Here is a 22,375-nt window from a genome sequence, read left to right on the forward strand (position 1 = left end):
TGCTAGAGAGAGTGTCTGAGAGTCATTGAAGGAGGAGAAAAGTGATGAGTGGAGTAGGTTTATGGGAGTTTGAATCAGTGATGGAGAAAGGTATATGTGAGAGAGAACCAGAAGAGGATATGGGTGGGGGGGTTGAGGAGGAAGGGACAACTGTGCAAGGAGATGAATGGAGGTAAAAATGAATCCATGAGAGAATGATTGAAAGAATATGAGAGAACATGGAGATGAGGGAGTCAAACCAGAGGGGGTGAGTGAAGGTGAGTGAAATGAAATGGTTGTGGTGTGGACAGGGAACAAGAGTATGGGGGATAATTTTGAAGGGAAAGAGTAAGTATAGGACATGATAGAGAGTAGCGAGAAAGAGGGTATGTTGGGGAATAATAGATGGAGGAGAAACCCAGGGGGAGATGGAGAGCTGGGTAAGGGATGCATTGGGACAGTGGGCTCTGGAGGGTGAGAAGTGGCTCTTATCCCCCCTCCTCTTTCTTTTACCATCCAGCTACATAATATAAGAGAGATTCAGAGGTAAGAGAGGAGAGAAATGGAGGAAAAAGAAACAAGTCATTGTCAAAAAGAAGTCTGATAGGGATTGATGAAGACAGATGAGAGAAGACATTAGAAAGGAAAGCTGGGGTATGGGGGACTGCTAGAGAGCTAGCTAAATTGGTGGACACACAAGCTCCATGTGACACACCCTAGTGGCCTTTATACCTTCTCTTTTACAAGGGAGTTTGCTAGCTGGCCCAGGCTTTTAATGGGAACAGTATGCTGAATTAAAGCAGGCCCCAGAAGAATTTTTTTTAACTTTACCCAGAGACAAGTTATAAGATCCTTTTAGGGATTTGGATAGTGCTGCAGTGGATCATGGTAGTGCAGTAATGATATCAGAGGTGATCACAGCCTGTTTGCAGTGGAAGGTGGAGTGCAGTCAAGCAAATCAGGAATTACTACAGTTGGGCATAGTTGGCAAAACAAAGGGGGTGCAGTGGCGGCTGAGCTCATTGGGAGAGAAACAACTACTGGATATCAGTTGTACATGTGGGACCCCAACCCAGGCTGCAACCTGCATTAAGCTAGTGAGAAACTAATTTTAAACCCCTATTTAAGGAGAAACAAATTTCACATTAACTGGTCTTCTGCATCTAGTATAGTTTGCTCATATTGTCTGCTCTGTCCATTAGAGGCTGTGGCATGTTGAGCTGCCAGGGTGTGTTTTCCCATTGTTTGTTACTCTTCTATCATTTTTACCAACCTCTGCTGGCTCACTATTTTGTTGCACAGAAATAAGGGATTTGAATCCTTTGGGGTCTGCAAGATAACAGCTTTATTGCCTATATGATTAAGTTGTATGTACCATTGGTTAGTGACCTTGTTTCTTTGAGTCATATTCAGCAGCCTTACAAAAATTCAGCAGAATGTCAAGGCCATAGAAGAGGAAGTCATATCTGTGAGCCACACAATAATGTCTCGGTCCCCAGCAGAGGAAGTCAGGCTCTGAAGTTGTAATCACTGATTCAGGCTTAGCGGACTTGGTTCACTTAGTTCTGTTGCTCCATACAGATGTCAGCCTAGCTATTATGGACTTGAAAGATAAGGTGAAAGCCCTATGGTATGAATCTCAGTCTGGGTGACCCTATGTCGGGGAGTAAATTTGATTCTAAGGGAGTTGAAAAAATAATCTGGGTGAGATTTTGATCTGATGGAAAGCCAACAGCAGAGAAATATCAGAATGTTTGGAGAATGTTATGGCCTTACCAATTAATTCTTTAAGCTTTGTGTGCCTTAGCCTGGCTTCCATTCAGTTTGACAGGGACTTTTTGATTTTGTAGGCTGACTCTTGAGGGTCATATCAAGGCTCATACGAGCTATGGCTGCATCGGTAGCCCACTTGCGGTCAACCTCTATAGAAGAAATTTGCAAGGCTGCAATGTGGTCTTCAGTCCATACATTCACATTTCATTATTACTTAGAGCATGATACCTGATGCGATGGTCGGTTTGGACAGATAGTTCTGCAGAATTTGTTGGGTTCTAGAATCCAACTCCACCCTCCTAGGCCTGTTTTGTTCTGTTCCTGTCTGCATTCTCACACAGTTTGTATGTAGTTTCAGGGTTAATTTGTTTTTGACATTGTGTCATGATACACCTAGCACCTGTCTGGGGTTTATCCTGCCGCTACCTGGAGGGTCTGTCCCTAACACTGCTCAGATTCGCCTGCTCATACTAGCACCCTCCTCCCACTGACTGGGTCTGACTTGCCTCTGGGAGAGTCTCCCACTCACAAAGTTATTCTCCGGTGATTTCTAGAGCACTGGGGCCACACTCTCAGGAGACCAACAGTTCCTAGAAAGCACCCACAGACCCCACACAAAACTGCCAGGATTCTTAGTCAGTCCAGAACAACAGAACCAATAACTAATAGGTTTATTGTCACAAAAATTTGAACAGTGAATTATATAAAATAGATGGAAAATTTAACAGGCAATAACAGGTAAATCAAACAGTTTTAATATTAATTCCTATCTAACACTTGTTCACTACCTGAAAAGTGTCTGGGGAGCTTCATGAAATTAAACTGCTCACAAGTCTGAACAGGACCTCAGCAAGAGATGTTTAACTCTGGGCTCCGTAGCTGAGACCATAGATTACCTTATAGCTTTAGGTGGGAAGAAAACTGTCACTACCGGTACAGCTTTACCAAAAAAAAAAAAAAAAGATAATTGCCATCTGCTGGCCAAACAAGGGAAAATGCACAGGGAACAGATATGTCATGTTTTCACATATTGAAATTACAGACTTCCATATCATCAAGCTGATCAATCCATAGACTGGTGGGTTGTGTCCATCTACCAGCAGGTGGAGATAGAGAGCAAACTTTTGCCTCCCTATATGTGGTCATGTGCTGCCGGAAACTCCTCTGTATGTTCTCTATCTCAGCAGGTGGTGGTCACACACAGCAGCAGCTCTGGCTAGGCCTCCAAGCCTAATTCTTAGGTTTTGTTGAGTGCCTGGGGTTGAGGGCTCTTTTGAGCAAGTGCAAACCTGGTGGTGCCAGGTCCCTCCTTTTCTCCCCCCTCCCGCTGGCTCCGTTAAAAAAAAAAAAAAAATTTTTGAACGTCCTTAAAGGCGTTTATTTCGACGTTTATTTAAACGTTTATTGCAGCTACTCACTGGGACACCAGGTCGTTACAGCTCGGAGCGGCAAGCAGGTAATTTTTACCTTTTTATAGCGGGCAGGGGGTTCCCCGATTCTTCTCCTCGTGGCATATGGCGTCGGAGGGCGAGGGCGCAAAGAGTCGCTCCCCGGATCGCTTGAGCGCTTCTAGAGGGGATGCGGGGGTCTTAAAGCCTGATTCGCCCTTGTTGGGTGACAGTTTCGGCGTGGCGGTTTTTCCCGCCATAAACGCCCATCCCCCGCTCCTCGCCTCCGCCATCTTGGCCGGCCACGCGGCTCGGACGGCTTCTTCTTGGGCCGCCCTTGAGGTTGGAGACATTAATGCCATGAACGCCCTTAATTTGGGCGACGGCACAAAAGCGTCTAAAGTTAAGCGCCGTTCTTCCCGCGCGGCTCCTTCGCGGAGTGTCGCGCCGGACGCCATTTTGGATGCGCAGCATGTCTCTCCCCCGCTCTTGCGAGCGCCGGTTGAGGGTGCGTCTAGGGCTGTAGCCCAGGCTGCGGAAGTGCACAGTCTGGGGGGTTTCTCCCCCGAGTTTGTTTTGCTGCTGCATCAGGCCTTCCTTATGCAAAACGCTGCCCCTGCTCCCTCGTCTGGTAAAGAGGTTGAGGTTCCCAGAGGTAAACGCCCTCGGGTTGATTCCCAGGCCTTGGAGGACTTTGTCTCCTCCGATGTAGATGAGGGCAGCGTATCTGAGTTCTCCCAACGGTCCTTTGCGGATTCCTTGGAGGAGACGGATCCCTGCTCGGATGGAGCGGATGACCCCTCTGCAGCGCGGCTTTTTAGCTCAGAGGATTTGCCCAACCTGTTGATACAGGCCATGGACACTTTGAAGATTTCCTCTCCGGAGGACGTCTCTCCCTCAGCCCCTGTTGGCTCTGCCATTATGCTGGGGATGAAGCGCCCGCCTAGAACCTTCCACGTGCATGATGCCATGCACACCTTAATTTCGGCTCAATGGGATGTCCCTGAAGCGAGCCTTAAAGTGGCTAGGGCTATGTCCCGCCTCTATCCTTTGACTGAAAGTGAACGTGAGGCCTATCTGTGGCCTACCGTGGATTCTTTAATCACTGCGGTGACTAAGAAAACGGCGTTGCCGGTGGAAGGTGGCACGGCCCTAAAGGACGCCCAAGACAGAAGATTGGAGGCGGCCTTAAGGTCGTCCTTTGAGGCGGCTGCTTTAAGTTTGCAGGCCTCAGTTTGCGGCTCCTATGTGGCCAGGGCGTGCCTGACTATGGTGCAGCGGGCTTCCCCCTCGGATCATTCCTTGAGGGCTGATTGGCCGGCCCTGGAATCGGGCTTAGCCTATTTGGCAGACTTGCTGTATGATGTCTTGAGGGCCTCAGCTAAAGGCATGGCTCAGACAATCTCTGCGCGGCGGTGGCTTTGGCTGAAACATTGGTCTGCTGACCACGCCTCTAAATCCCGCCTGGCTAGATTGCCTTTTAAAGGCAAGCTGCTCTTTGGGGTCGAGCTGGACAAAATCGTGACCGATCTCGGCACGTCTAAGGGCAAGAAGTTACCAGAGGTCAGGGCTCGGGCTAGTACTCGTCCCGGTACCTCCAGAGGACGGTTTCAGGAAGCCCGTCGGTACCGCCCGGGCAGGTCGGGTTCCTCTGCCCCCTCTTCCTTTAAGAGGAATTTCTCCCCCAAGCAGCATTCCTTTCGCAGAGACCGCCGTCCCGGAGGTGCTCCCTCCGGTCCTCCCCCAGGGTCTCGTACCCAATGACGGGGCCTTGGTCCACGCCCCAGTGCAGATTGGAGGACGGCTGTCCTCGTTTCTGGGCGAGTGGACCACAACAACTTCAGACGCTTGGGTGCTGGAAGTCATCAGAGACGGCTACAAGCTAGAGTTCTGCCGACCCTTAAGAGACGGGTTTGTACTCTCTCCCTGCAAGTCTCCGGTCAAAGCTGTGGCAGTGCAGCAGACTTTGGACAATCTGATCCGCCTGGGTGCGGTCGTTCCGGTGCCAGAAAGTCAGCTTGGCAAGGGGCGTTACTCCATTTACTTTGTGGTACCAAAGAAAGGAGGTTCTGTCCGGCCTATCCTCGACCTCAAAGGGGTCAATCGAGCCTTGAAAGTGCGGCACTTTCGCATGGAGACTCTCTGCTCTGTTATAGCGGCAGTGAAGGCAGGGGAGTACCTGGCATCCTTGGACATCAAGGAAGCATACTTGCATATTCCCATCTGGCCTCCTCATCAACGCTTTCTGCGTTTTGCAGTCCTGGGCCGACACTTCCAGTTCAGAGCCCTCCCGTTCGGGTTGGCTACTGCTCCGCGGACCTTTTCCAAAGTAATGGTGGTCATCGCGGCCTTCCTGCGAAAGGAAGGAGTACAAGTCCATCCTTATCTGGACGACTGGTTGATCCGAGCCCCCTCTTATGCAGAGTGCGGCAAAGCTGTGGACCGGGTAGTTGCTCTTTTGAGCTCCCTGGGATGGATCATCAACTGGGAGAAAAGCCAGCTGCGCCCGACTCAGTCCCTGGAGTATCTGGGAGTTCGATTCGACACCCAAGTGGGCAGAGTGTTCCTGCCAGACAATCGGATTGTCAAGCTTCAGGCTCAGGTGGACCAGTTCCTAGTAGCCTCTCTTCTTCGGGCTTGGGACTATGTGCAGCTGTTGGGCTCTATGACGGCCACGATGGAAGTAGTGCCCTGGGCCAGGGCTCATATGAGACCACTACAACAATCTCTGCTGCAGCGCTGGACTCCGATGTCGGAGGATTATGCTGTGCGCCTTCCCTTGGACCCAGCAGTGCGCAAGGCGCTGAGCTGGTGGATGCAGACAGACAAGTTGTCTGCGGGAATGCCTCTGGTGACCCCGGAGTGGATTGTCGTCACGATGGACGCCTCTTTGTTGGGCTGGGGAGCCCACTGCTTGGGAAGGACAGCGCAGGGGCTCTGGTCTCCTGCAGAGGCAAAGTGGTCTATCAACCTCCTGGAACTCAGAGCCATTCGGTTGGCGCTTTTGGAGTTCATCACGGTACTGGTGTTGAAGCCGGTACGGGTCCTGTCGGACAATGCCACGGCTGTGGCCTATGTCAACCGCCAGGGAGGTACCAAGAGCGCCCCTCTAGCCAAGGAGGCTATGAATCTATGCCAGTGGGCAGAAGCGAACCTAGAGCAGCTGTCAGCGGCCCACATTGCCGGAGTTATGAATGTCAAGGCGGACTTTCTCAGTCGCCATACCTTGGAGCCCGGAGAGTGGCAGCTATCTGCTCAGGCGTTCTTGGACATCACGAAGCGCTGGGGCCAGCCGAGCCTAGATCTGATGGCGTCATCGGCCAATTGCCAAGTGCCGCGCTTTTTCAGCAGAGGACGGGACCCTCGATCCCTGGGAGTAGATGCTCTTCTCCAACAGTGGCCGACTCAAGAGCTTCTCTATGTGTTCCCGCCCTGGCCCATGTTGGGCAGGGTGCTAGACCGGGTGGCAAAGCATCCCGGCAGGGTAATCCTGGTGGGTCCGGATTGGCCCAGACGTCCCTGGTTTGCGGACTTGATCAGGCTCTCAGTCGACGATCCTCTGCAGATGCCAGTGGAGCAGGGCCTGTTACATCAGGGTCCCGTGGTGATGGAGGATCCCTCCCCCTTTGGTCTTACGGCCTGGCTATTGAGCGGCAGCGTCTGAGAAAGAAGGGCTTCTCAGACAAGGTCATCGCCACTATGCTGAGAGCGAGGAAGCGCTCTACTTCTACTGCTTACGCCAGGGTTTGGCGTATATTTGCAGCGTGGTGTGAAGCAGGCTCACTTTCTCCCTTCACTGCTCCAATTTCTTCAGTGTTGGCGTTCCTGCAAGAAGGTCTGGAGAAAGGCCTGTCGCTCAGTTCCCTTAAAGTCCAGGTAGCGGCTCTGGCTTGCTTCAGGGGCCGCCTGAAGGGTGTTTCCCTGGCTTCGCAGCCAGATGTGGTGCGCTTTCTCAAGGGAGTTAATCACCTGCGCCCTCCTCTGCACTCAGTGGTGCCTGCGTGGAATCTCAACCTGGTGCTAAGAGCATTGCAGAAGCCGCCTTTTGAACCCTTGTCGAGGGCATCTCTGAAAGACCTGACGTTGAAAGCAGTCTTTTTGGTGGCTATCACTTCAGCCAGAAGAGTTTCCGAGCTCCAGGCGCTCTCATGTCGAGAGCCCTTTCTGCAGTTCACTGAGGCAGGAGTGACTATTCGCACAGTGCCTTCCTTCCTGCCCAAGATTGTTTCTCGCTTCCATGTGAATCAGCAGCTCTGTCTCCCTTCCTTTCGTAGGGAGGACTACCCAGAGGAGTACTCTGCTCTCAAATATCTGGATGTGAGACGAGTCATCATCAGATACTTGGAAGTGACCAATGATTTCCGGAAATCGGATCATCTGTTTGTGTTGTTTGCAGGTCCTCTTAAGGGTCTGCAGGCTGCTATGCCTACAGTGGCAAGATGGGTCAAGGAAGCCATTGCAGCGGCTTATGTGGCCGCGGGGAAGGTGCCGCCTATCCAGCTGAAGGCTCACTCCACTAGAGCTCAGGCGGCCTCGATGGCAGAGGCTGGGTCCGTCTCCTTGGAAGAGATATGCAAGGCGGCAACTTGGGCTTCGGCTCATACATTCTCCAAGCATTACCGCTTGACTGTGGCTGCACGGGCGGAGGCCCGGTTTGGAGCTTCAGTGTTGAGGTCAGGGATTTCAATGTCCCGCCCTGGGTGAGTACTGCTTCGGTACATCCCACCAGTCTATGGATTGATCAGCTTGATGATATGGAAGGTAAAATTATGTATCATACCTGATAATTTTCTTTCCATTAATCATAGCTGATCAATCCATAGCCCCTCCCAGATATCTGTACTGTTTTTATTCTGGTTGCATTTCAGGTTCAAGTTTAGTCTTCAGTTACTTCAGAAAGACTTCGTGTTCAAGTTTTTTCACTTGGATTCTTCAAGAGTTGAGACGAGTTTGTGTTACAGTGAGCTGCTGCATTCCTCTCCCCTCCGTTTTACGGGGCTGGATTGAGATTTAAATTCTGCCGGCACTCCCTCCCGCTTCGTGCGGCTGTAGGGCAGCTTTGTACCCCTCCCGCTTCGGCGGTGTTAGGGTCAGTCAGCTCCTCCCGCGGTTGCGGTTGCAGGATAAGCCAGATCCCCCCGCATCGGCGGGTGTGGTGTCCCTCCCCCGCTCCGCGGGGATGAGCTGGACGGATTCCCCTCCCCCACTTGTGTGGGGATGAGCTGGGTTAATTCCCCTCCCCCTTTTCGGCGGTGGTGAGCTGGGCAGAGTGTCCCTTCGTGGGTGTAATTCTCTAAGTGCTGAGTCCTGCGGATGGAGCTTTGATATCGACATACTGAGGAGTTTCTGGCAGCACATGACCACATATAGGGAGGCAAAAGTTTGCTCTCTATCTCCACCTGCTGGTAGATGGACACAACCCACCAGTCTATGGATTGATCAGCTATGATTAATGGAAAGAAAATTATCAGGTATGATACATAATTTTACCATAAATCCCCTGTTCCATTACGTTCTATCCCACTATTCCAGGACAAGTGAGTAGTTATGTCCATCGACCAGCAGGTAAAGATAGAAAATCCAGAACTGAGCACTACTACCTAGCCACGTGCTAGCTGCCCAGTTCCTCAGTATCTTTTATCTCCAGCAGGTGGATGGACATACTTCGTTTCTCTCTGTGTTCCAGTTGGTTTCTCCTGGTCCAGTTGGTGACTGGTTCCCAGTTGAGTCACACCTGAGGAAATTTAGACCTACCTGGTGGTGCTGGGTCCCTGTCTTGCTCCTTGGTATGCCAACCTCATCAGTCTTCTGGACGGCCAGCTGCTGCGGCTTCTGCAGGAGAGGGGTCTTCGCCGGCAGGGACCAGTAGCCAAGGAAGATCCCTCCCACTTTGGTCTTACGGCCTGGCCCTTGAGAGGTCTCATTTGAGGAGGAAGGGCTATTCGGATTCGGTTACTATCCTGCTTCAGGCTCGCAAGCGGTCTACTTCTTTGGCTTATGCCCGCGTCTAGTATATATTTGAAGATTGGTGCACGGAAAGGGGTTTGGATCCCTTTAGCGCTTCAGTGGGCAGCATCCTTGATTTTCTGCAGCAGGGGGTGCACAAGGGCTTAGCACTGGGGTCCTTGAAGGTCTAGGTGGCGGCCATGGCCTGCTTCCGAGGGCGCTTGCGCAATTCTTCGCTGGCAGCTCACCCGGATGTGGTCCATTTTCTGAAAGGAGTGGGTCGTATTCAACCGCCCTTCCAGGCTCCCTGCCCTGACTGAGATCTCAATCTGGTGCTTGGAGCGCTTCAGCGTCCTCCTTTTGAGCCTCTTCTGAAGGATCTTACTCTGAAGGCAGTATTTTTGGTGGTAATCGCTTCAGCCCGTCACGTTTCTGAGCTCCAGGCGCTCTCTTGCATGGACCCCGTTCTCCATTTTTCGGAGGAGGGGTGTCTTTACGAACAGTGCCGTCTTTTCTGCCCAAGGTGGTCTCGGAATTTCATCTTAATCAGTCTGTAGAACTGTTTTCTTTTCGTCAGCAGGACGTGGGGAGCCGGTATGCGTCCTTGCTTCTTCTGGATTTTGGAAGAGTTCTTATCCAGTATCTGAAAGTGACTAACGAGGTTCGTCACTCGGATAGATTTTGTTTTGTTCGGTAAACAGAGGTTGGGCCTAATGGCCTCCAAAGCGTCCATTTCCCATTGGTTGAAGGAGGCGGTGTCGTCCGTCTACCTCCTGGCAGGGAAGGCTTCGCCTTTGGGTTTGAAGGCCTACTCGACTAGGCGTGTGGTGGCGACGTGGGCAGAGACGTCTTTGTCTTCTCCGGTAGACATTTGCAGGGTCGTGACGTGATAGTCGCATTCTTTCAGCAAACATTATAGGGTGGATGTTGCTGCGCGGTCAGATGCATCCTTTGGGGCGGCGGTCTTAAGAGCAGCAGGGCCGATATCACACCCTCGCAGGGATTGCTTTTGAACATCCCACTTGTCCTGGAATAGTGGGATAGAATGTAATGGAAGGAGAAATTAGTTCTTACCTGATAATTTTCTTTCCATTAGTTCTTCACACTATTCCAGGAGCCCTCCCGGTGTTTTCAGCCTATTTTGCTTCTGACTGCCTTGCTCACTGTTCTGAATCCTGTCGTTGGTTTTGGGTTTTTTTTTTTTGCCTTGTTTGTTGGTTGGTTGGTTGGTTGCTGTTCATGCATTTAGGTTGGTTTTCTGCTGGCTTATGTATAATACTGAGGAACTGGGTGGCTAGCACGTGGCTAGGTAGTAGTGCTCAGTTCTGGATTTTCTATCTCCACCTGCTGGTCGATGGACATAACTACCCACTTGTCCTGGAATAGTGTGAAGAACTAATGGAAAGAAAATTATCAGGTAAGACCTAATTTCTCCTTTCATCATACATCGTATTGGTACTGTTGTTTTCGTGAGCCTAATAGCTAGGGATTCCCATAAGTAAGAATATGGCCTGCTTGTTCTTGGAGAAAGCAGGGATACTTACCTGTAGCAGGTATTCTCTAAGGGCAGCAGGCCATTCTCGGATACCCTCCCACCTTCCCTTGGAGTTGTCTCCTGTCCTGATAGGTATACTATTGTACTGTTGGTCCCGTGCTCTTGTGGCAGGTGGGAAGGCACTTGCGCATGCATGGTAGGGATGCTGTCACATGTCTTAAAGCTGTAGCACGCTGTTTCAAGTATTCCGCGCCAGGTGACGTGGATGATGTCGCCCACTTGTGAGAAATGTATGACCTGCTGGCCTAGGAGAATACCTGCTTGTAGGTAAATATTCTTGCTTTCCTTTCTGACGTGTTTCATTACGTATTTCCTTTCTGAAGTGGTTTTTTTTTTTACTCTATTATAAGCTCCTATGTTAGGTTTTTTTTTTGAGATTTTTACTTTATTGATGAAAGGTTATATATTTTTGTTTTGATGCAATATTGGAGGGAATGCAGATTTTTTTAAAAAAGGTATTACTTTATACGTTGAGATATTTTGTATGGCGTTATAATAAAAACATTTTGGTCTGGTTAAGAGCTGTGTGTCAGTTGCGTGGAGTACTTTTTATTCTGTGCATGGAGGTTTGTTTAAAAAAAATCAACTTATAACCTTATTTTTTTTTTTGCTAATGAATGAAGTATGCAATCACTTTTTTTTTTTTTTTTAGAGAAGTAACTTCTTTTCAATTGAAATTTATATTATAAACCAAACATCCACTTGTACAGAAAAAGAATACATTTTCAATAGGAAAACTGAATATAATCGAATAGGAAATATTTCTTTACTTCAAGTCCTCAATATGGAGGGGAGACCAAGCCTATAAAGCAGAAGAATAAATTCAAAAGAAAATAAACAGCTACTAGCTCTAATATAGAAGACAATTCCAATTATGAGGGAACTTTCACCCTATGTATGGGAGAAAAGGTCCGATCACTTCTCTCCAATATTCCTCTAGAAGAAACAAAAGCAGAGAGTTGAGTAAAAAAAATTTTTTTTAAACATATTTGTATGATCTATACTTGATCACACAGTTACAGGGAAATTTAAGAAAGAACAATCTTTCCAGTTGTAAAACTGCACGTCTCAATAGAAGAAACTGCTTCCTTTTTGTGTTTCACATGAAACATCTGGGAACATGAGAAGTAATTTAAGAGTATCAGATTATACTGTATTTAGGGGTGAAATTTTTATTGATTAGGGGATGACCTTATAACTTAGGGTAGGAGTTATATTTTTTTTTCTGCTATACTGGCACCTTTATTTTTTTTCTTGGCATCAGCTCCTGGGAAATGATAGGAGAAGAGGGAATGGTTTGGACAGCAGAATTTTTCTCTGCTATATTTTTATTTGCTCTAGTCTCCCCGCCTCCTGACCTTATTTGTCAGCTGTCTGGCAGAAGAGCAAGTAGAGCAGGAAGCAGAGAGCTGCTCTCATCAGGGAACTGGGTAATAGACGTGACCTATTTTCAAAGCACTTGGACTTTTCCTATAGAACTTTGTAAGCCTAAGTGCTTTGAAAATGAGCCCATTGGTCATAATACAGAAGGCTGGTGGTTCAAGACAATATAGAACAGCATCAGAGCCTGGTAGTTTTCTGTACTATTAACCATTTTTTTTTAACCCTGTAAATTTGATGATGTAGCACTTGGGCAATTTTTTTCTCCTTTTTAACTACTTTCTATATTAGTTTGTTAACACATGACAAATTTTGCTATACCAATGAAGCCCTAAATCGCTGGTTCCCAAACTTGGTCCTGCAGGCACCCCAGCCAGTCCGGTTTTCAGGATATCCACAATGAATATTTGTGAGAGAGATTTGCATGCACTGCCTCTACAGCATGCAAATGCCTCTCCTGAATATTTATTGTGAATATCCTGAAAACTGGACTCGCTGGGGTGCTGCAGGACCAGGTTTGGGAACCACTGCCCTAAATCTTTAAGTACCATTAGGGTAGGAAAAAAAACCACTAGTCATATGATGCTCCAGAAACATAATATGTATTGTGCTTTTTTGGGATCTTGCCAGCAACTTGTGACCTGGATTGGCCACTGTTAGAAACAGGATGCTGGGCTTGATGGACCTTCGGTCTGTCCCAGTAAGGCAACACTTATGTACTTATGTACTTTTAATGTGGATATTGCTGTTGCTTCAGATTGTCTAGTTTTTGTTTTGTTCTGTTTTTTATTTCATAATTTTAGCAAAGTACATACAAGCACTATTCCAAGAAACTAATATCCCACATCATGGGAGAAAGAGAGGAACAATTAAATTATTTAAATTGGCGTTATGAGTAACTGCACATGTTAAGCATGGATAAGTGGAATATTTCACTTTTTTTTTTTCTTCCTGTAGTGTTAAATTTTGAAGACCATGTCTGGAAGCTTTTACTTTGTAATTGTTGGTCATCATGATAATCCAGTCTTTGAAATGGAATTTCTACCTGCTGGAAAAATGGAATCTAAGGTGTGTAGATGGTTTAAAATTATCTTGCCACCATAACTTTGCCCTCTGCAACATCTTAAGTATTTTTACACAAGCCTTCAAGATAGTATATTGTTTTTTTTCAAACTGTTGTTTTAAAGGGGAAAAATGTGTGTATTTTTACAACCATGTGAAAACATACATATTTATTTATAGGGCTGCAAAATTCCCAGGTGCCTAAAATTTGACCCCTAAACCCCTGGGCAGGTGTTGACCAAGGAGCCACTGCTGTGGGGTCATGTTGGGAAAGAGGGTGATGGTTAAGAGTGGGGAGGGGAAGGGAAGAGCAAAGGAAATTTGTGATGTATATGTTCTATTGTACTTTGGACTTGACACTGTTAGTCTCGGAGCAAAGCATCAAATAAACCTATTCTAAACAAAAAGGGAAGACCAGAATAATTATACAGAATAAAAATCAAATGTAAAAAAAAAAATTCAATGTATGTGTGGGGGGGAGGGGGGTTCTGACTGCTAAAAATGTTATCTCCTAGATTTTCTTAAAAAAAAAATATTCAGTTTGATATACCGCATATCCCATTGTATCTAAGCAATATTATTTATTAGGATTTATTTACCACCTTTTTGAAGGAATTCACTCAAGGCTGTGTACAGCAAGACCTCAGACATAATCTATAGACAACAGCAGCAGTAAAAATATTCAAACATGGCATAGGGCCCCTTTTACAAAAGTGTGCTAGCATTTTTAGCGTTCGCTAGCCCTGTAGATCCCCATAGGAATGTTATGGGTGTCTACATGGTTAGCGCATACTAAAAACGCTAGTGCACCTTTGTAAAAGACCCCCTTCCTTGTCATCAAGCAGATGAAGCCATTACGTATGGGTTATGTCCATCAACCAGCAGGGGAGATAGAGAGCACTCAAACTTTCACAGTGCCCTCTTGGCAAGCTAGCTCCACTGCCTCTTCAGTATTCTCTATCTCCCTTACCAGGGTGGCTGCAGCTTGTTCGAGCTCCAGAAAAATCTGCCGGGAGGTGGTTCCTGGCTTGCCAGTTGTTAACCGGGGTGTTGGAGGCTATAGCAGCTTCACTTTAAAGGCACATAGGTTAGCCCTTTCCCTGCCTTACCCATACCTCTGTGGATGTGGACATATTGCCTTGCTTTCCTTGTCCTTACCCACCAACAGTGGATGCAGGCATATAGGTTCTCCCTTTCCCTGCCTTTCCCACTCATCTGAGCCTCCGGAGTCTTCAATACCTCTGCTTTCCTCACAGCTTAAAAAAAAAAAAAAAAAGTCGCGTCACGTTTTTAAACGCAGAGACGCTGGAACAGAGGTTTTTGACCTTATTTTCAGCAGGATCGTAGTTGTACACTAGATCCTTTGAGGTAAGAGTGTTTTCCAACTCCTCCGGGGTGGGCCCGCGATCGGGGTGATTTTAGCGCGAAACCGCCATTTTGGATTTTACCGACGTTTTTCGGTGATGGCTGCGGACAATGTAAAGCGCTGTTCCACTTGTGGCAAGCGCAAATCAGCAGCAGAGCTCTGTAAATCGTGCTGTATTGGCGTAGGAGCCAGCCCGAGCATGGCGAGCGATGTTTCTTCCCGCTCTGAGCTGGCAGCGGGCGCCATTTTGCCTACACCGCATGGCGCGGCCTCCGTGGACACGGAGAGACCTGAGCCGGGTGGGGCACCTCGAGATGAGGTTATTTCGGGAGTGGCTAGCACCGGACAGGATTTGGGTGCCCAGGGTGAGATTTTCTCCCCAGATTTTGTGCTTTTGCTGCATAAAGCATGCATGATGAAAAGAGCCCTTCCTCAAGGGTCGCCTGAGGCTCCTCTGATTCCCCCCCGATGGATTCTGGCCTGGGACTGCCCAGTGAGGTTTTTTTCCCGGATGCTTGGCCTAAAGATAAGCGCAGAAGGGTTAATTCCCCTTCAGATTGTGGTGCACCTTTTTCCCCCCCGTGGTCGGGGTGTGAGGATTCGGAGAACTCTGACAGACGTTCTTGGTCTGAGGAACCAGAGTCAGGTGCGGATTTACCAAAGGATCTGGATGATCCCTCCGCGGTGAGGATTTTCCACCGTGATGAGCTGCCAGCGCTTATTTCAGATACCCTGCAGGCCCTCTCGATTGAAGATCCTGACAGTGGCATGGCCTCCTCGGGTAATCTCAGGATGGCTAGTACCAAGAAAGCTGCTCGGGCCTTCCCTTTGCATGACTCCATCCTAGAGCTTGTTTCGGCTCAGTTGGCTGACCCCGAGGGACCTTTGAGAGTTTCCAGGGCTATGGGGCAGTTATACCCTCTGCGTGAGGGACATATGGCTTGTTTTCAAATGCCTACAGTGGATGCCCTAGTCACTGCGGTGACAAAGAGAACTACCCTCCCTGTTGAAGGAGGTGTTGCCCTGAAGGATGTTCAAGACCGTAGGCTGGAAACAGCGTTGTAACGGTCCTTTGAAATTGCAGGTCTCACTGTTCGGGCGTCTGCATGCAGCTGTTATGCTGTGAGAGCCTGCCTAGCTTGGCTGCAACAGGCAGTGGCTCAGCCCGGAGATGGAGCGGAGCCCTTCTTGGATGTGGCTCCGCGGATGGAGGTGGCCTTGGTCCTTTCTGGCTGATGCCCTTTATGACCTTGTCAGAGCTTCGGCTAAACAAATGGCAGTAGCAGTGGCGGCTCGCCGTCGTCTGTGGCTACGACACTGGGCAGCGGACATGGCCTCTAAGCAAAGGTTGGTGAAGTTGCCTTTTCAAGGACTTCTCCTATTTGGTGAGGAGTTAGAGAAAATTGTGAAAGGCCTGGGTGATCCAAAACCCCAGCGCTTGCCCGAAGATAGGCAGAGGCCTTCCTCTAAGGGCCAGGCGGTCCACTCATACAGACCTCGCTTCCGTGAAGCTAGAAGGTACCGCCCGGGGCGTTCTGCTGGGTTCACTTCACGTGCCCGTGGTCAGCAGAGGAACTCCTTTCGCTCGGACAAGCGTTCCGCAGCCGGTGGCTCAAGACCAGGAGTTCAGGGGCGACCCTCTCAATGATGGTGCGCCGGCCCTCTCCTCGATGCCTGTCATCGGACGACGGCTTTCCCTCTTTGTCGAGGAGTGGGCCAAGATTTCCTCAGATCAGTGGGTTCTGGACCTGATCAGAGATGGATACAGAATAGAATTCAACGCCCCAGTAAGAGACGTGTTTGTGGAGTCCCGATGCGGTTCTGCCGTCAAACGGGCGGCGGTGGAGGAGACTTTACAAGGTCTGATTCAGTTAGGGGCAGTGACCCCGGTGCCTCCCGCCGAGCAAGGCTACTACTACTACTACTACTACTATTTAGCATTTCTATAGCGCTACAAGGCATACGCAGCGCTGCACAAACATAGAAGAAAGACAGTCCCTGCTCAAAGAGCTTACAATCTAATAGACAAAAAATAAATAAAGTAAGCAAATCAAATCAATTAATGTGAACGGGAAGGAAGAGAGGAGGGTAGGTGGAGGCGAGTGGTTACAAGTGGTTACTAGTCAAAAGCAATGTTAAAGAGGTGGGCTTTCAGTCTAGATTTAAAGGTGGCCAAGGATGGGGCAAGACGTAGGGGCTCAGGAAGTTTATTCCAGGCGTAGGGTGCAGCGAGACAGAAGGCGCGAAGTCTGGAGTTGGCAGTAGTGGAGAAGGGAACAGATAAGAAGGATTTATCCATGGAGCAGAGTGCACGGGAAGGGGTGTAGGGAAGGACGAGTGTGGAGAGATACTGGGGAGCAGCAGAGTGAATACATTTATAGGTTAGTAGAAGAAGTTTGAACAGGATGCGAAAACAGATAGGGAGCCAGTGAAGGGTCTTGAGGAGAGGGGTAGTATGAGTAAAGCGACCCTGGCGGAAGATGAGACGGGCAGCAGAGTTTTGAACCGACTGCGGCCGATACTCCATCTACTTTGTGGTGCCGCGAAAAGGTGGGTCCTTTCGCCCTATTCTGGACATAAAAGAAGTGAACAAGTCCCTGAGAGTGCGGCATTTCCACATGGAATCCCTGCGCTCCGTCATTGCGGCGGTTCAGCCAGGAGAGTTTCTCACGTCTCTAGACCTGAAAGAAGCTTACTTGCACATACCGATTTGGCCCCCGCACCAGAAGTTTCTGAGGTTTGCGGTGTTGGGAAAACATTTCCAGTTCAGGGCCTTGCCTTTTGGCCTCGCCACAGCTCCCCGAACCTTTTCGAAGGTAATGGTGGTAGTAGCTGCTTTTCTCAGGCGAGAAGGTATCAGGGTTCACCCGTACCTAGACGACTGGCTCATCAGAGCAGACTCTGCAACAGAGAGCTTACAAGCTACAGCCAGAGTGGTCTCAGTACTGCAATCTCTAGGCTGGGTCGTCAATATGGCCAAAAGTCACCTGTCCCCTTCACAATCTCTAGAGCTTTTGGGGGCCAGGTTCGACACAGTCTCGGGCTATGTGTTCCTACCTGAGCCAAGGCGGTGCAAGCTTCAGAATCAGGTCCGTCTGCTCCTGAGGATGCCCCGCCCGCGAGCTTGGGACATTGTCTAGCTGCTGGGATCAATGACAGCCACGATGGAAGTGGTACCCTGGGCGAGAGCGCACCTGAGACCTCTACAGTATTCCCTACTCCGGAGATGGTCTCCTATTTCTCAGGATTACCAATGCAGACTTACTTGGCTCCCTGCGGCCCGTCTCAGCATGGAGTGGTGGCTCTCGGACAGCATGCTGCGGCGAGGAATGCCGCTGACGCTCCCCGTTTGGTGCCTAGTGGTAACAGATGCCAGCCTGAAGGGCTGGGGCGCACACTGCAAGGGGAAGCATGCCCAGGGTCTATGGACACCCGAGGAGTCGGAGTGGTCCATCAACCGCCTAGAGTTGAAAGCGGTGTTTCAGGCGCTTCTGGCCTTTCAAGTGACCCTGGAAGGATTGGCTGTCAGAGTGATGTCGGACAACACGACAACGGTGGCCTATATAAATCGACAAGGCGGAACAAGGTGCAGAGCACTAGCCGCGCAGGCCGAACTGATTTGCCACTGGGCCGAGCTGCATCTTCAGTGTCTGTCGGCAGCTCATATTGCAGGTCAGAGCAATGTGCAGGCCGATTATCTGAGCAGGCATCAGATCGATCCAGCAGAATGGAATCTGGCAAACGAAGTATTCCTGCAGATCTGTGCCAAATGGGGCAAGCCCGTGATGGATCTAATGGCGACAAGTGCCAATACCAAAGTCCCGTGCTTCTTCAGCAGACGGAGAGATCCTCGCTCGGCGGGGTTGGATGCCTTGGCTCAACCCTGGCCTCCGGGTCTACTTTATGTGTTTCCCCCATGGCCCTTGATAGGGCGCCTGCTCTTGCGGATTCGGCTGCACCCAGGAGAAGTGGTCCTCATCGCCCCGGATTGGCCAAGGAGACCTTGGTATGCAGACCTCCGACAGATGCTCCTGGAGGCTCCTCTGCTGTTACCTCTGGTACCGAACCTGTTGACTCAGGGACCGGTAGCCATGGAGGACGCCGGCCGCTTTGGTCTTACGGTATGGCTATTGAGAGGGCGCAATTGAGAGATAAAGGTTATTGCAATAAAGTTATTTCCACTCTCCTGCAAGCCCGCAAGCGGTCCACTTCCGTGGCTTATGCCAGGATTTGGTGCCTGTTTGAGTCTTGGTGTGCTTCCAGAGCCATTGTTCCAATGCGGGCTCCTGTCTCGCCGATTCTGGACTTTTTACAGGAAGGTGTACAAAAAGGCTTGGCCTATAATTCCCTGCGGGTGCAGGTGGCAGCGTTGGCCTCCCTTCGTGGTAAGGTGGAAGGCGTGTCTTTGGCTGCTCACCCAGATGTGGCATGGTTTCTTAGAGGGGTGCTTCGGCTCCGACCTCCAGTGCGAGCACCCTGTCCAGCTTGGAACCTGGGGCTAGTTTTGAAAACCCTGCAGGCATCTCCTTTTGAGCCGCTTCGGCGAGCATCGGAGAAAGACTTGACACTGAAGGCCGTTTTTCTGGTGGCCTTTACCTCGGCGAGACGGGTGTCAGAGCTCCAGGCACTGTCCTGTAGAGACCCATTTCTGCAATTTTCAGAGTCCGGAGTCACGGTTCGGATCGTGCCTTCCTTTATGCCTAAGGTGGTTTCAGCCTTTCACTTAAACCAGCCTATTTTTCTTGCCCTCTTTTTCAGAGGAAGAGTTTCCAGAATCTTTTGGGCAGCTGCACCTTTTGGATGTGCGCAGGACTCTGCTGCAGTATCTGCGAGTTACTAACTCTTTCAGGTCTTCTGATCATCTGTTTGTTTTGCTATCGGGTTCTCGCAGAGGGTCTCCAGCGTCTAAAGCCACTATTGCCCGCTGGCTCAAAGAAGCTATCTTTTCAGCTTATCTGCTGGCCGGCAGGGTTCCGCCTTTAGCCTTTAAGGCACATTCTACTAGAGCGATTTCTTCCTCTTGGGCTGAAACTGGAGCACTCTCTCTTCAAGAGATATGCAGTGCAGCAACATGGGCTTCTAAGCTCTCCTTTGCCCGACATTACAGGCTGGATGTGGCTGCCAGGAGGGATGCGCGTTTTGGTGCACAAGTGCTAGCGCGTGGTGTGGCTTGTTCCCACACTATCTAGGAATTGCTTTGTTACATCCCATACGTAATGGCTTCATCTGCTTGATGACAAGGAAGGGAAAATTAGGTTCTTACCTTGGTAATTTTCTTTCCTTTAGTCATAGCAGATGAAGCCATGAGCCCTCCCTGTATGATTGTCTGTATGCTGTGAATCTGTTTTTCAGGTTCTGTTCTAATTTCCTGAAGTTCCTTCCTTGGGAGAAAGTTGGAAAACAATCTTCAGGATTCATGTTCAGTTTAAATTTAGGAGGATGTGTTCATTCCCTCCAGCATGTTTTTTTTTGGAGAAGGTGTTGATTCTCTCCAGGAGGCGCGTGTGTTCCCCTCCAGTTCTATAAATAGGAGGATGAGTTCATTCCCTCCAGTGTGTTGGGAGGATGTGTGATTCCCTCCAGGAGGCATGTGTGTTCCCCTCCACTTATACAATAAGGAGGATGAGTTTATTCCCTCCAGGAGGATGTGCATTCCCTCCTTTATGAGTTCATGCCCTTGTGATGGGCCATCGTTCGCTGTGAGGAAAGCTCTTGTGATTCCCATTGCGGTTTGCCATACTGCTTTGGAAGCTTCAAATACTGAAGAGGCAGTGGAGCTAGCTGGCCAAGAGGGCACTGTGAAAGTTTGAGTGCTCTCTATCTCCCCTGCTGGTTGATGGACATAACCCATACGTAATGGCTTCATCTGCTATGACTAAAGGAAAGAAAATTACCAAGGTAAGAACCTAATGTTCCCATAGTATGCTACATTACAGTGTCAACACAATACACAATAAAACATTTTAATAGACAAGCATAGGGTATAAGCAAAGGTGGAACATATAGAGTAACAGGAATAGGAAAATAAGGGACTAATTAAGGTGCTTGAACATTATCTTTGCTAGAGTAGGAGTGGATAAACATGCCCTGCTATAGTATGTGCAGCTGGTGTCATTCCTTGTGTATGTGACTAGAAAGTTAGTTACTTCTTCAATTAAAGACCTGGTTGAAAAGCCAAGCTTTCACCTGCTTCCTTAGAGGTAGCCTTGTGTTAAGCGAAGCTTTTCAGGGTATACATTTAGTAATAAAAATTGTAGAAAGGGTAAAGAGTACATAATCCTATATAATGATTCTCACCAATATTCTAATCGGGAACTGCCTGTGTCCGTGCCTCCTCCTTGAGCTAGGCTCCGTAGCCAGGCTGACGTCACTAACAGCTGATTCCAAGTGGCAGGGAGTGGAGCATCAAACAACGACCCTCCTCTCCCCTGCCCCCCCTCCAGCAACTCATGTCCTGCGACCCTCCTCCCCCCCTGCAGCCTCCCATGTCCAGCGACCCTGCTCTCTCACCTGCCCCTCCTTCATCCATCCATGTTGTGTAACGAATTCTTCGGGGCAGGCAGGAAAGATCACCGGTCCTGCCTGCCCCCTGCTGCCGGATCGCTGTTCAAAATGGCCGCCGATACTTACAAGGGCGGCCTCCAAGACTTCAGCAGAAGTCTCGAGAGTCCGCCATTGGAAGTCTCGGCGGCCATTTTGAACACCGATCTGGCAGCGGGGGAGCGTCAGCGCCAGCAACGGGCAGGAAAGACACATTTATATAGTTTACACAGAGAATCTACAAGAATTATACAAAGGTCTAACTCTCAGTTTCCATGCTTTTACTCCTTGCTCTTGCACCCTTCTCCTACTCTTTCACCCTCAAGAACAATAAGGGGACAGGGCTGTTCAGCAGACTGTCTGCCAGCTCTGTGTCATACACTCAGTATAACCCTGCTACCAATTGTGTTCCAGTGAGCAGCATCCCACATTCCCACATACATCTGTGACAGCATTAATCCACTGGGAAGGGCACGTGGAGGCAATAAGTGGCAGCTGTGATTAGGGCTTATTGTGCACACTAAATGGAAATGAACCTGGGGGAAGGAGCAAGCGGGCCAGAGGCAGGAGCAACAGGAGAAAGAGGGGTAGGATTAAGGAGCAGAATGTCCTTTCTCTGCTTCAGCTTTAGTACCTGCTATCCTCTTCTCTGCTGGCTGCTTGGTTTGGAGCAGAACACTTTTGCTACATTGGAATCTGAAAAGAAGTGGTGGAACGGCCATTCTGCCCCTCCCCCCCCCCCAATATATTAAGCCCCAGCTAAGATCACAGTCCAAGAACACCATTCACATTTTTCAAGCTTGTGCAGTTTACGAGAACTGTTAATCTGGACAGTGCTTTAGAAGCAGCTCTCCTATTTAATCCCATGTTCAAGTTTGGGATGAAGTCTGCAGTGGTCTTTTGCTCTTGATTAAGTAAACTAGCAGAGCTAAAACATTTCATATCTCTTTCATATTTTAAAGCAGGATGATCATCGCCATCTTAATCAGTTCATAGCACATGCTGCTCTCGATCTGGTTGATGAGAACATGTGGTTGTCCAACAACATGTACCTAAAGACTGTGGACAAGTTCAATGAATGGTTTGTCTCAGCTTTTGTTACTGCAGGACATATCCTTTTTGTTATACAAAAGGCTGGGAAAAGGATGGCTGCTGTTACTGTGGTGGACCCCACCGGACAACAAACAGGACAGAAGGTGCCTGCCAGCTCTTGGTCCAGGTGTCTGGTGAGCAGGGAGATGCAAAGATTACTGGGAAAAGGAAATATGACAGCATCTGATCCTGTGTTTTCTGTTAGGATAAAAAGTTATGAATGCATGTGTGTGTAACATGTATGTTAAATTAAAGTGAACTGGTGGATAATAACATAATCTAATGGGAAATGTA

At 49.0% G+C, this 22,375-nt stretch overlaps 1 protein-coding gene across 2 annotated transcripts in view; it reads left to right on the plus strand.

Moving 5' to 3' along the window:
• The window catches only part of TRAPPC2 (trafficking protein particle complex 2), a 41,807-nt gene that overhangs the window by 948 nt on the left and 18,484 nt on the right, over positions 1 to 22,375 (plus strand). The window contains exons 2-3 of one of the 2 annotated variants that reach the window (XM_030201584.1): positions 12,979 to 13,089; positions 21,952 to 22,099. In XM_030201584.1, the coding sequence (XP_030057444.1) occupies positions 12,997 to 13,089; positions 21,952 to 22,099 (241 nt within the window). In that variant the 5' untranslated portion in view covers positions 12,979 to 12,996. The remainder of the gene's footprint in view (positions 1 to 12,978; positions 13,090 to 21,951; positions 22,100 to 22,375) is intronic. The other variant, XM_030201585.1, reaches the window with a different exon arrangement.

Source organism: Microcaecilia unicolor, chromosome 4, assembly GCF_901765095.1.
Source record: "Microcaecilia unicolor chromosome 4, aMicUni1.1, whole genome shotgun sequence".
In the NCBI taxonomy this organism is placed as follows: domain Eukaryota; kingdom Metazoa; phylum Chordata; class Amphibia; order Gymnophiona; family Siphonopidae; genus Microcaecilia; species Microcaecilia unicolor.